Source organism: Cutaneotrichosporon oleaginosum (genome assembly GCF_008065305.1).
Source record: "Cutaneotrichosporon oleaginosum strain ATCC 20508 chromosome Unknown ATCC20508_contig03, whole genome shotgun sequence".
Classification (NCBI taxonomy): domain Eukaryota; kingdom Fungi; phylum Basidiomycota; class Tremellomycetes; order Trichosporonales; family Trichosporonaceae; genus Cutaneotrichosporon; species Cutaneotrichosporon oleaginosum.
In genome coordinates this window covers 578,621-591,678 of record NW_027072172.1, presented here as the reverse complement: position 1 = coordinate 591,678, position 13,058 = coordinate 578,621, and the positions used below count along the sequence as shown (strand labels likewise).

Below are 13,058 nucleotides of genomic sequence, written 5' to 3'. Positions count from 1 at the left end.
TTGAGAAGGGAGGGCGTGCGTGCCATATGGTGCGACATCATGTGGCCACCTGGCACTGCCACTCCTTCCAGCCGCCGTCGTCGTCCCACCTGCCATTCATCCCCTGTGTTATGGTGGAAGCTGGGTGGAGTTGTCGGTTCCGTAATATACCCCCCTTGTCGCCAGCGGTTGCTGCCGGGTCCCACAGACACTTTGAAACGGACACTGGAGAGAATACTGACGTTGCAGCTTCAGCAGCTTTGGCAAGTCGGGGTAGATAGGCTACATGAAGATGTAAGGATTGCGAGATGATTATACTGTAAAGCGAGGGGGAGATGTTACACAGCGAGGGCATCAGACTGGAGAGGGGTGACCGTTGAAGCTGTTCGTTCTGCAGAATACATGTAGTCATTATGAGCGGTAGCCCCCTTGTTCTCCTTGACCCTCTGTATCGCTGGGTCGGATTCCCCTCTTGATTACGATATGGGGAGGGGGGAAAGGTGACGAAGAATGCCCAGAATGCCCAGAATGCCTACTCATGGATGATACGCTTGCCCCTGGTACCATGTTTACGGCTGGCGTTGTTGGTTTGTTGCTTGTTGCTTGTTGCTTGCTGATGGCCACCTGCCTGGCGTCTCTTGTTTCTCCTCACATGAATTTCTTGGTGATATTTCCGCTTCCCCTTTTTCCTTTGACAGATTCCCCCCCTCACCCTGCACCCCGATGGTTCCAGGTATGGTATTCCGGAGGATCGCCGAGGGCCGCCACGCAGCGCCGCATGCCTCGTGAAGAGCAGCAAGAGCAGCGAGAGCAGCAAGAACAAGAACAGCAAGAAGGGAGACTATTCCGAGGTGAGTATTTACAGTCCTTCAGGCTGATCAGGGAGTATGCCTTGGCGCCACACAGTTTCAGGGTGGGTGATTCGCGAGGGCGCAAGGGGGATGCAAGGGGCAACACCTGGATGAGGTAAGAAGGAGGATGAAACGCGCCCCCTTGCCCCCCCCCCCCCCCCCCCCCTGCGCCCTTCTCCCCGACGCATGCCATTCCCCGCTGGCCGGGAGATGGAGAAAGATCTCATGAGCTCATGGACGTGGCAGGCAGCGCATCGAGTACCGAGAGAGTGACGTGGCCCTCTACATAACGATGGAAGACGCAGGATGCAGAGATTGAATGCAGAATGCAGCATGCAGAATGCAGAATGCACAGCCTACGGAGCTGCGACGGAACCCTAGAGTCTGCGACATGCCCTGCGCGCCTGAGCCTGCCTCCCTGAGGACGCCTCCTTTCTGTAAGGAGATAATAGCCTTCGGCCCTAATACTTGTTATTTCAATAATAATAAAGTGTGGAGGGGGAGAGCTGTGCATCCCTTTGATCCTTTGAACCCCCCAACTGGGCACTGCCTTGCTCGTCTCGTCTCGTCTCGTCTCCATCCTCTTCTTGTTCATCATCATCATCATCTCTTCATCCATCTCTTCATCGCCACGCAGCACAAGTTACACAGCTCTCTCGCACACAGCCCACTCCCCACTTGCCCCACGCACAACAACGGGCGCAGCCTCCTGTTTGACAGTCGACGATCCACGGAAACCACCAACGTGCACAGCCCACCCGCCTACCATGGTGAGTCGCCATGATGTGACCCAGTTTGCATGTCGCATCCGTGCTTGCCCTGCGTCTTGCGCAGCACTCGACGACGACAACTGTACAGTACGCATGAGCAACTGCGAGGTCGAGGCTTGTCGTCGCCCCTCTTTCCCCTGCGCATATGCCTCTCTCTCTTGTCCCACATTGTCCATTCCTCCCCCCTCCCCCTGCCCCCCCCCCCCCCCCCTGCTCGCTCCGACATTGTCGACATGGACAGGTTGGGCACTGGCGTCTGCGCAGCTCGCATCTCGCAGCTCTCAGCTCTCAGCTCTCAGCTCGCATCGCACGTTGAGACGCTTTCTCCTGTGCACCGATGGCTCCATCTGCTCCGCATCCACAACCACGGAGTCTGCGTCTTTGTCTCCACCACCATCTACATCCCACTGGCCCACTGGCTCGTCATCTTGTGCGATTGCTGACATTTGTTCCCCTCGCTGCGCCCCCCCCTCGGCCACGTCTCTTGCTCTTTGTCTCCTCCTATATCTCCATGACTCGTCGCCGCCGCCGTCGTCTCTCGCCATCATCACCAACATCACATACCCCTCCTCCTGGTGCCCACTCGACCCGCGCCGCCAACACACACCCACATCACACAGATCTAATGCTCTGCGTGCAGTCACCCATCTCCCCCATCACCACACTCTCACCCCTCTCGCCGCACTTTAGCGCGCGCTTCCGCCCCTCCACTCCCCGCTCCCCCCGCCCCTCACTCGCCACACTACCCATTCTCTCCACAACCGCCGCCGCCGCCGCCGCCGCCGCCCCCTCCTCACCGTCTTCGGTGCTCGGCAAGCGCCCACGGTCAAGACCGACCACACCACACCATCCCCCACGTCTTACCATCAATGGGCCCTCGCCCATCAAGCGTTCTCGATCTACTCAAGCCGAGCCAATCGACGTCGACCTCCCGACTGTCGGCGTCGACTCCAGCCGCGCCATTGCGTCCGAGTCGCTTGCTGCCCCCTCAACAACCCCTGCTCTCCACCTATCCAAAGCTAGACTCCGTGGGCGCGGTCTCCTCCGTCTCAACATACCTCTCACTGCCACCATGACCCACGCCTCTTCATCACCTTCCCCAGGAGGCAGCCACATGTTGTCCATCTCAACAACACCCAACGAGTCAACATTGACCCCCGGACTTGTTCAGTCAATGCAGGGCGTCCATCTCTCGCCGCGCAAGGAGTCGGCGTTCGCGACGACGACGACGACGACGACAACGACGACTCCCTTTCCGCCCGTGCTGAGCTTGAAACGCTCAAATCCAAAGGGGTTGTCTCTCTCCCTCGCCGCCTCATTCCACAACACGGCCAGCAGTGACTCGACCCCAACTCCCTCGGTTACATGCTCGACCGCCGTGTCGCCAAACCCTATGGGGGGAGGAGAAACACCAATGACGCCCGGCCCACCCCGCACCCCCGCGCTCAAGACGTCCTCGCTTGGTCGCGCAACCATGAAGACGGGCAGGAGGCCGAGCCTGCTCAGTCTCATCACCACCAATGCTCCGCCCCTCGCACTCAATGACCCAGCCGCCCTCGTACCCCCGACTCCCAGTATCGCATCCTACCCGTACGGCTCCTTGCGCAGCCGCGGGCACACTCGCATGCGGAGCGCTGGCGCTCAGCTCGCTGCGTACGCCCACCAGACGGAGATTGACCCTCGTGTCTCCCAGTCGGCTTACCCTGGGCCAAGGGGGTCCTTTGCCGTCATCGACGAAAGGAGTTGCTCGACAACCGCACATGCTGCGACTGCGGCCGCTGCTGCCGCTGCCGCTGCCGCTGCTGTCAGCACCAGTCCCAGCTCAAGCATGCCAGGCATGTCGCCTTCCACATCCAACTCGTCCAACTCGGCGACTGACTCGGCATCAAGTACGCCCTCAACATCGCCGCCTCTTCAGATCTCGAGCGAGGAGCGTGAGCTCACCTACCCCTCCCTGCTTGCTCTCGAGCCCTACTCGGACGGTCCCATCGAGATTATCCCTGGCGTGTGGCTGGGCGCCGAGGACTCGGTGTGGCACTGGGACTCTTGGGCCCGCGGCAAGTCTTCTGTGGCTATCGCCAATGTTGCCCAGGAGATTGAGAATCCCTTTGACCCAAACACATCGGTCGACACATGGGACTGGCCATCAAACGCCAGAGGCAAGCCCAAGATTGCTCTGTCTGCGCACGAGAACGAGGGACAGCCCCGTGTCGAGTACGCCCACCTGCGCTGGTCGCACGGCGAGGGCGGCCTCGCAGACCTGCCCGACTCTGCCACGCTCGACGAGCTCGTCAACTCGCCGACGTACACGGGCGCTGACCGCGACCAGAACTGGCGCTTCTGGGAGGCCATTCGCTGGCTTGAAATCCGCCGCCGTGCAGGCATGCCGGTGCTTATTCACTGCCAGTGCGGCGTCTCGCGCTCTGCGACCCTCATTGTGGCATACGTCATGACGCTCGCTGCGGCGGGCGTTGCGCCCCAGCGCATCGGGCATCTCAAGACCATGCAGGACGCATACGACTATGTCAAGGGCAAGTCGCCATGGATTGGGCCAAACGTTTCGTGAGTTTACCTCGAGGGTGGTGGGAATTCTTAAGCATTCACGCTGACGCCAGGCTCGTCTTCCAGCTCGTCGAGTACGCACGCAACCTCTCCACTCTCCTCTCCGCCCACGTGAACGGAGGCGGCAAGAAGTGGGCTACGCAGTGGCCCACGCTTGTCGACATTGAGAGCGAGGATGCTTGGGCGGCGCGCCGCCGCGAGTTCGGCGACGATAGCGAGGGCACCGATGCCGAGGCACGGGCACTCGATGAGGCCATGGTGGCCCGTCTGCACGCCAGGGAGTAAGACGGCAGACGATTCCATCCCCTCCAGCTGCACTCAAACGTGTTGCAGCTCCAGCGGTTGGGCACGACACGTGTTCTCGAGAGAGTACCTTGAGTGTCGACTGTCGTGGATTGCGGACTATGAGTGACAAGCCCATCGGCATGCCACTACTTCGCCGCTTTGCAAGGTCCACCTGCACCCCCACCTCAGCCCAGCTGCGCTCGCAAAAGTGGCGCCACACGCCGGCCGGTGACACCGCGTCGCCACCCCTCTCCACACTGCATACCACGACGCACGCCATGATAGCACACGACCCCACGCTCCGATCAGAAACGAGCCGGCAAACGGATTGTCTGTGTTGATCTAGATTGTTGTAGGACTAACATTGCACTACTGCGCATGACCATGACCACAGCGATGCTGGTGGCGGGGAGGATCGACAATGGCGGGCGGGGCGAGCTCGAGTTTACTAATGGATCATCAGATCAACGCTCATGTACAGCGATCGCACAAACATTGGAACGCAATCAACAAGACGACTGGGGGCTGCATTCAAAATGACTGCCATCGCAGCAGCTCTCCCTCGACCTGACATCCTCTTGATCCAACTACCACTCACATTCGCGCCACCACCACTATCCTCCTCGACTAGACTGACTCCCTCTCGTCACATATCATAGTACACCTCTCCCCGCAACTCCTTGGGGCCCATCAAACTCACGAAGATGCAGCCCCTCATATTCCTCCTCCTCGTGCCCGCCGTCCTCCTGCTGGGCACGGCAGCGCACCACCTCTTCCCGCCCTACAAGATCTCCCGCGAAGACCTCCAACGCGCCCTCCGTAAACTCCTGCGCCGCGACCTCCCCCGCACAGCCTTCGGCCTACCTCCCGCACCACCGCGCCTCTCCGTGCGCGCCACGACCTTTCTCGCCCTCTGCGCGGCCGCCGCCACCTCCCTCTCCTGCGGCGCAATCTTCCTCGCGCTCTTCCTCCCCTCTGCGCCCACCTCGCCCACCTTGCCCACGTCGCCCCGCCTCGCCCCACTCACCCCCACTCTCCCACAAGCCACGCTCCTCGCCGGCACGAGCACGCTCCTGCTCGTCGCGACCGCCCTCGCCGCCGCCGGCGTCTACCTCCGCCTCCGCGCGGGGCGGACGGCCGTCCGCGCCCTCCTGGGCGCCCATGGCCGCCACCTGACACACACCGCCGTGGTCCGCACCACCCTCGCCGCCGCGCTCCTCTCGTCCGCGCTGGTGGGCGCGTGCGCCGGCGTGCCGCAGCACGCAGCCTACATCCTCCTCGGAGCCGGTGGCGTTGTGTGCGTCGTCGCCATCGGCGTCGGCATCGCGGCGTGGCGCGGCCGCCGCCCAGATCTCGGCGCCAAGTTCGAAGCCGCCGCGTCGTATGGTGAGCCCCCTCCCCTCCCATCCCACTAACCCCAGCCGCGGCGGTCAGCTACGCGCGCAAGTCCCGCGACCTCTTGCGCTCAGATACGTCGCATCCGTCCAACACGTGGGCGAACTCGTCCCACCTCCCGTCGAGCGACTCGCACGAGTCCGACCTCTTGGAGAGCTACTCGCGCATCCTCCCGCCGCGCGAGCTCCGCGCCGCGTCTGCCCCCCGCGCGGCGCCTAGCACGCCCGCGCGCGCATGGAAGCCGCCCGTCGGCTCGCCGAGCTCGTGGGTCACCGAGCGCGAGATGGCGACGCTGCCCGAATGGGACTTCCGCAACTCTCTCGGCCACTGCCGCTCCAGCAGCTCGTTTACGACACGCACGCTCGCGGCACTGGGCCTCGACAAACGTAGCGGGAGCGGCGAGACGAACACGTTCCACACGGCGGCCACACACGCGTCAGGCCCATCGGCCACACACCCGAGTCCGAGCCCGGCCCGCCGATCCTCCGCGCCGGCGGAGTGCAGCGAGCGCAGCCAGCGCCCGGACGGCTGGGTCGTCGGCATCCTCAAGCCGGACCCGAACGAGCCCCTGCCCCCGCGCAACTTCCCGAGCATTACGCGCTTGTCCGTCCCCCGCTCGGCGGGCGCCAGCGACGGCGTCGCGAGCGGTGTAGCCGCCCTCGGGGGCGCGCACACTCTCACGCTCGTCGACAATGGCATCCACGTCGCCGTCCATGATATGACGAGCACGACCGCCCCGTCCAACAACGCCGAGCGCTCGCAGCACTCATTCCACACTCCTACAACCCCGGCGACGGTAGTCCCACCCTCCCCTGGCTCGCCGTGGTGGCCGATCGAGCTCAGCGACACCGAGTCCGAGTGGGTGACGATTGACGCCCCGCCTGTGTCGGAGAGCTGGCGCCGCGTCGACAGCGTGTGCGGAGTCCTCGGCGTCCTCGGGCTCGTGCTTTGCTTCGTAAGCCTCACACACAACCATACTGACACCAGGGACTCACGGCCCCGCTCCTCGCGCTCGGCATGCACACCGCCACGCTCACGGCCTTCGCCGTCGCCCTCGCGCTCCCGGCGCCCGCGCTCGCCGCCGCCTCCTTCTTCACCCGCCACACCCCGGCAGCCACGCCCGTGCGCCTCCCCTCCGCCGCCGGCGTCGCGTCAACTGCCGTCCCCATGGACTTTGACCGCGACAGCGCATACCGTACAGTCGACTTCACACGGATTGACTTTGGCATGCCGCGCTGGAGTGTCCCCCACTCTGGGGTGTATGGCTCGTCGCGCCCTGTGCGCAGCGAGACGCGCGACATGCACCCGGTACCGACGCCTGCTTCTGCGCCGACTGTGCTTGCCGACCCCGTCGCCGCTCCCCCTCCCGCGGCGACCCCAACCGCGCGGACGCACAACGTCCGCCGCCGCGAACTGCTCAAGCCGCAGCCGCAGCTCGCGGCCGCGCTCCCAAAAATACGCAGCAAACTGGCCCGCCTGCGCGGCGGCATCATAAGCATATGCGTGGACGCGCACACGCGCGACGACAGCATGAGCGGCGACGAAGCCGCGTTCGTGAGCATGGAGAAGGCGGAGATCCGCTCCGCCGTGCGCCTCACCGCGCGCTGCCCGAGCTTCGTGGACCTCTCGGGCCCCGAGCGCTTCATCTTTAGAGACAGCTTGCAGGCGGCCGTGGTTGAGCGGCTTACGCGGCGCCGCACGCTCGACGCGGACGCCGACGCCGACGTGGACGCAAGCTACCGCGTCGACTCGTACTGCGACTCGAGCGCGTCGCCTGCGCGCCGCGAGCGGCGGGGCGAGATCATCCGCGTCCTCCGCCCCGAGCTCGGCATCGTACCTGACACCGAAGGCGTCCCCCGCGTGTCCTCGTCCTCGTTCAACCCCGCCCGCGCGTCCACGCCGCTCGGCTATCGGCCGAAGGGGAGCACGGCGAGCCACATCGAGCTCGACCTCAGCGTTGACTGGGCTGAGATGGGGCTCCCGCCCCACCCGCCGCTGCCGGACCGCTACTGCGGGCCCGCATACGCCGCGCACTCCATCAGCCATGCGCCGAGCACGCGGCTCGACGGGGAGGCGATGGCGCGCGCGTCGCACGAAGCCGACACCTCGATCGCGCGCAGCGCCGGATGGATCCACGCCCTCGTGGACGGCTGGACGCCGCGCCAGTCCACCAAGTCGGTCGTGTCCCGCAAATCCACCTTGCCCTCTATTGACGAACTCCCCCGGCCCAAGTCATGGAGCCACTCGTCCGCCAGCGTGTCGTGGGCCGCCGTGCCCCCCCGGCCGCTCAGCTACCTCCTCGCGCTGCCGTACGGCGCGCTCCCGCCCCCGCCCCCGCCACTCCCCGCGGCGCTTATGCGCCCCGTCTCCTCTACGGGCTTTCCGTGCGCGCACGGCTACAACCTGCACAAACCCGCACCGCAGCGCGCCGAGATCTCGCGCCCAGAACACAGCACACACACGTTCGCGGTCCGCTCGACGCCGCAGCGCGCCGAAGTCGCCAAGGCCATCGGGGCCGTCGCGAGCGTCGGCCGCGCCGAGTCGTGCACGCCCGACACGAGCGCGCAGTCGCATGCGAGCGGCCTCCGCGCCCTCGCACTCGTCGAAAAGGCCAAGCACCGCCGCTACTTGCGGGACGCGGGCGAATCGAGCGGCGACAGCCGCGACAGTCGAGCCCGCCTCTCCGTGCGCTCGGACAGCAGCTGCGAGACGGTCACGATGGGCTCGGGGCTGGACGCGGGGCTGGACTCCGGCTTGGACTCCGGCTTGGACTCGGGGATGGCGGAGGCCACAGACCCCACTGGAAGCAGCCGCTTCGCCGACGCGTCCGGCTGGACCGAGGGCAGCTCGCGCTTCGCGGACGCCGACGAGAGACTGTACGAGAGCCCCGCGAAGCCCGCGATGCCCGCGACAGCCACATTCGGGCGGCACCTTATCCCCAAGCCCGCTCGGCGCACAGTGGACCACCCCACCGCGCCCAACACGCTCTTCGTCCCCGAGCCCACGGCGCACCCGCCCCTCCCTTCGGGCGCGACGTACTCGCCCCTCCGCGCCGGCGCAGCGTACGAAGCAACGCTCGCCAGCTTGCGCGAGTACTCGTTCCCAACATCGCAAGACGCGTCGCACGAGGCCGACAAGCCGGTGGGCCGCGCGCTGCGGCGCGCGCGCGGCAGCGCGACCGTCGTGTTCGAGACGAGCATGTCCTCGCGCAGCAAGCTTTCCGCGTCGTCGGGATGCTCCGCGCTCGCCCAGGGCAAGGCCGACGCCGTGCTGGGCGACCGCACGAACTCGGAGACGAGCAGGTGCGATACAAGCAAAACGAGCACGACCTCGGCCAGGTCTCGCCCGCTCGATAAGGAGAACGGTCCGCCCGCGCACTGGGGTGTTCGCGTGGGGCGCGGGCGGCGCGCCCGCGCGAGCCAGGGAACGCAGGGGCAGGTGCGCTCCGCGCTGGCGATGGTGCCTCGGGTGTAGGGTGTAGGACGCTGTAGATCTATAACGACATGTCAACGGTGTGAATGCTGCAGCGCGGGGCTTGGCACTGCGTGGCGACGTCACATGCTCCACGCGCCGTCTGTAGATCTCTGCCGCTTGTGAATGTAGATGCTGCGGGGTGATCATCATGAATCGACGATCCCCCGCCAAATAAGCATACCAACGCCCCGTGCCTGGGCGGAACCAAATGCCAAGCAATCTCGTCAGCCAATTTTCCGGGTCTCCCTCTCGTTGAGGCCACTTCCAAGTGCTTGAGCAAAGCGATAAAAGATTGGCTGGAGCAACTGAATGCCCTGTTGACGAGAGTGGGATTCGAACCCACGTCCGAAGACTGCGGATGCTCGTAGAGAACACCTTAACACAGCGCCTTAGACCGCTCGGCCATCTCGCCGATGATGATGATGGCGAGGAGGGGGTGCGCCGTTGTTGTCCTTAGCTTGTTCAGCGGCTCTGCGCATGCTCATCGGCGCTCTCCCGGAAAACTGGAGGCTGGCGCGGCTCGTCGTCTAACGCAGTTAGTTCAATCAGCTCCGCAGGTGCCGCGACATACGTGGCCCCGACCCCCGGCCGGCCCCACATCCCGCTGCACGCTTTCATTCTGCTATCACAACCTTACTCCGGGCGCTTGGGCAGCCCAGCATTCTCGCGGACCTGCGCGGCAATGTGGTCATAGTGCGGGAACTTGAGCTCGAGGTAGTTGAGCTTGGTGCTGATCTCGTCCGTGCCGGCACCCTGCTTCTTCTTGTTCTCGATGTACGAGTTGTAGATTGCCTTGACGTAGCTGATGTCAGCGATGCGGAACAATGCGCCGAATGACGAACGGCGCTGCGGAGAAGATCGACAGCGGTCGTGGGCGGCTCACTTCGGGTCCTCGACCGCGGTGGGAGAGTTGAGTGCCTCTTCGGCCGCGCGCTCGTTCGGGATCTCGACGTGGCCGGGAACAGCGCGCCCGTCAGTGCCGTCGTGGTGGTCGCCGTGGTGGGTCATAGTGGATTAGGACAGTGAGGAGGGGGCGAGGAGATGTGAGGTGAGCATGTTCTTTATACCGGCGGGAGGCCATGACGCATGCATCACGGCACTTGCAGCAAGCGAGTCACTGGAGGCACTGGGACGTTGCGCGGTACATGATGTTCTCACGCTCGTATGTCCGCGACTGACGTCAGGTCCCGGTCCCGCCTCGCTCGAATGTTCATAATGACTTTCCGCACCGGAGAGAGTCCGCGTGTCGGATATCCAGCGACGAGAAGTTGCAGCAGAGGCGGTATCCGTCCTAGATCGATATCGTAACGAGTCGAGGGAGACGCAAAAGGCGGCGCGACTGCGTGACTGATCCGAGTCGGAGCGCTGGATATGCGGAGACGGCTTATCAGTGTCGCCCTCAGGTTGCACACCTTCGGGACGACCTTTCAGTGTGAGCTCGCCTCGCGTAAACCTCCAGACGTAGTATCACGCGGCTCACGCGGCATTGGTGTATAGCCCCAGCTCACCCATGCCCTGCGATCCGGCGAAGGGGATTAGTCTGCAATGGAGAGGGGGGAATGCAAGACACAGCTGTGAGGCCGCTGCCTCGTCACGTGACTGGGCCCCACAGCGGCAAACTCGGCATCACAGTGCGTCAGCGTCGTCCTCTATCGACGTGGAACCTGCATTCTTCATAATTCTGCCACCTCATCAACTCAGGAAGCGAGAGGAAGCGAAGACGCCGCGCAATCGTGGCGAGTTAGATATTAGCGCCGTACACAGTTCAAGCGCAGGCTTCGCACCTCCGACCCCCCATCAACCTTCCATCGCACTTCAGGCTGCCCGTCAATTCGGCCGCCCTTGAACCAAACAATCCAAGCCGCCGACATGCCGAAACACAGCAAAGTGCCACTCAGCGCAGTGCGCACCCTAACACTCCGGCAGGGTGCCAAAACCACGGCGCGGCGCACCAAGGCTGTCCGTACGTATATCCTCCGGTCACACTAACACCCAGCTCAGCTGACCTGCAATGGCAAGTACTGCCAATACGCCCCACGCGTGGTCCAGTGCCGGCAGGAGGGGCATGACGGTGTGTCGCCGCAGTGGGCTTGCACCGCAGACCTCCCGTCCTCTCTTTCTTTCGGACAGCTCGAGGTCGTCTGCGAGGGATGGGCCAAGCCCGGCGATTCCGATATCCTCGCTGGGTCTTGTGCGCTCGAGTACGAACTCGTGCCTTCCATTGAGGCGCGCGGTGTGCCAGCTGCAGGTAGGCTGGATCGACGCCAACGGTGTCTAACGGCAGGATCAAAGGACATATGGGACAATCTGATCTGGTGGGCTTTCGTCGCCAGCGCGGTCTATGTCCTGTACAAGATCTTTTGGCCCCGCCGCGCGTTTGGAGGAGACGGACGGCGGCTCGGTGGCCATGGAGGAGCAGGGGGTGGTGGTGGAGGAGGAGGAGGAGGAGGCCCGGGCGGAGGAGGGGGGCCTGGCGGCGGAGGAGACGGGAGGTGGTGGTGGACGAATCCAGGCGGCGACGCACCTCCTCCGTACAAGCGCTTCCCCGACTCTACCGCCTCCTCCTCCGGCACGGGGTCTGGTCCTGGCTTCTGGACTGGCCTCGCCGCCGGCGCGGCCGCGACCGCGGCGTACAATCGCGCAACGCGTCCAGCACCGCAGGTGCCCCTGAACGCCCAAGCTGGACCGTCGCAGCCAGGCCGCCGCGGGTGGCTCGGCGGCATGGGAGGTGGCGGGGCACAAGACGCCTTCGACATCTCTCGCGCCCCGCGTGGACTGCGTGACGATGAGCCGGGTGGTGGAGAGATGCGGAGCGCCTCCGGATTCGGAGGCACGAGGACGCGCTAGCTCGATATGATGCCTGTGTATACTACAGTAAAGATGTAGGCGTGGTGCCTCCTGTCCTACATGCGCCTGTCCCATGATGGTGGCCATAGTGGTCCGCCGCGCATCTAGGGTGGCCCAGTGGCGGGTGGCGCCGTTTCCTGATCCTCCAGTATTCCGGTTGACGTTGTGGCGGCGGCGGCCGCCGCCGCCGGCGGACGGTTGGCATCCGAGCTGTGCGCCACATGTCCAACGCTGTGTGCGCGACTGAGAATGATGGGAGATGGTGGGCCAGGCCGCTTGGGAATGCTCGGAGGGATACGAAAGCTGGGTCCCGCCGAGGCTGGTGGCCTGGGAGGGAGAGTAGGAGGAGGGCTGGCCTTCAGAGGGATCGTGGGGAGGGGGGAGGGGCAGTCGTCTGGCGGTGGCGTGGCTGCTCGCCCGGAGGGCATGTATTCCTCCTCGAGATCAGTGGGATATGGCGGTGGATCGAGTGTGTCAGTGGGCGCCGGCATGAAGGTGGGGGAGACGGGCGAGATGAGCCAAGGAGGTGGATTGCTCGGAGGTGGCTCGCTCAACGACGGGCAGCGAACGGATTTAATAATGGGAGTTGGGGAGGCGGGAGGCGTGGCTGGTGTCATTGATGGAGGGGCGTTGGCGGGTAAGACTCGTCCGTCAGTGCATCAGTGGAGCTGTTAAGAGATCCCGGCGACCGCGTACACCGGAGGCGAGCTGTCACGCGATGCTGTCTGTAATGGCCGGGGCTCGTTCCAGATGTGGGAACGGCGGCGTGGGAGTTGCAGAGTGAATTGGCTGTTAAACTGGAGTATCGAAGGCATTCCTCCTTGCAACGCATGTCTCTGACGCCGCCCTAACACGCGACTGCGTTCCCTGCTCTCTTCTGTGATGATTGGCTCAG

The 13,058-nt window shown here is 64.4% G+C and overlaps 6 protein-coding genes across 6 annotated transcripts; 4 read left to right on the top strand and 2 right to left on the bottom strand.

The window, feature by feature from the left end:
• Positions 1 to 544: 544 nt before the first annotated feature.
• COLE_03417 (uncharacterized protein) lies at positions 545 to 1,120 on the top strand (the record flags this gene model as incomplete). The annotated part of the gene is made up of 3 exons (XM_018422519.2): positions 545 to 830; positions 866 to 892; positions 1,077 to 1,120. 3 exons carry the CDS (start codon positions 545 to 547, stop codon positions 1,118 to 1,120), a joined length of 357 nt encoding a protein of 118 aa, XP_018280551.1.
• A 1,105-nt stretch (positions 1,121 to 2,225) lies between these two features.
• Positions 2,226 to 4,447, top strand: COLE_03416 (uncharacterized protein; the record flags this gene model as incomplete). Its single annotated transcript, XM_018425233.1, has 2 exons — positions 2,226 to 4,162; positions 4,216 to 4,447. The coding sequence occupies 2 exons, from the start codon at positions 2,226 to 2,228 to the stop codon at positions 4,445 to 4,447; spliced, it is 2,169 nt and encodes a 722-aa protein (XP_018280552.1).
• Positions 4,448 to 5,151: 704 nt separating this feature from the next.
• Positions 5,152 to 9,316, top strand: COLE_03415 (uncharacterized protein; the record flags this gene model as incomplete). Its single annotated transcript, XM_018426491.2, has 3 exons — positions 5,152 to 5,833; positions 5,869 to 6,797; positions 6,830 to 9,316. 3 exons carry the CDS (start codon positions 5,152 to 5,154, stop codon positions 9,314 to 9,316), a joined length of 4,098 nt encoding a protein of 1,365 aa, XP_018280553.1.
• A 633-nt stretch (positions 9,317 to 9,949) lies between these two features.
• On the bottom strand, positions 9,950 to 10,324 carry COLE_03414 (uncharacterized protein; the record flags this gene model as incomplete). The annotated part of the gene is made up of 2 exons (XM_018425234.1): positions 9,950 to 10,118; positions 10,200 to 10,324. The coding sequence occupies 2 exons, from the start codon at positions 10,322 to 10,324 to the stop codon at positions 9,950 to 9,952; spliced, it is 294 nt and encodes a 97-aa protein (XP_018280554.1).
• Positions 10,325 to 11,185: 861 nt separating this feature from the next.
• COLE_03413 (uncharacterized protein) lies at positions 11,186 to 12,163 on the top strand (the record flags this gene model as incomplete). The annotated part of the gene is made up of 2 exons (XM_018420277.2): positions 11,186 to 11,279; positions 11,313 to 12,163. 2 exons carry the CDS (start codon positions 11,186 to 11,188, stop codon positions 12,161 to 12,163), a joined length of 945 nt encoding a protein of 314 aa, XP_018280555.2.
• A 104-nt stretch (positions 12,164 to 12,267) lies between these two features.
• COLE_03412 (uncharacterized protein) lies at positions 12,268 to 12,780 on the bottom strand (the record flags this gene model as incomplete). The annotated part of the gene is made up of 1 exon (XM_018424977.2): positions 12,268 to 12,780. One exon carries the CDS (start codon positions 12,778 to 12,780, stop codon positions 12,268 to 12,270), a length of 513 nt encoding a protein of 170 aa, XP_018280557.1.
• Positions 12,781 to 13,058: the final 278 nt, after the last annotated feature.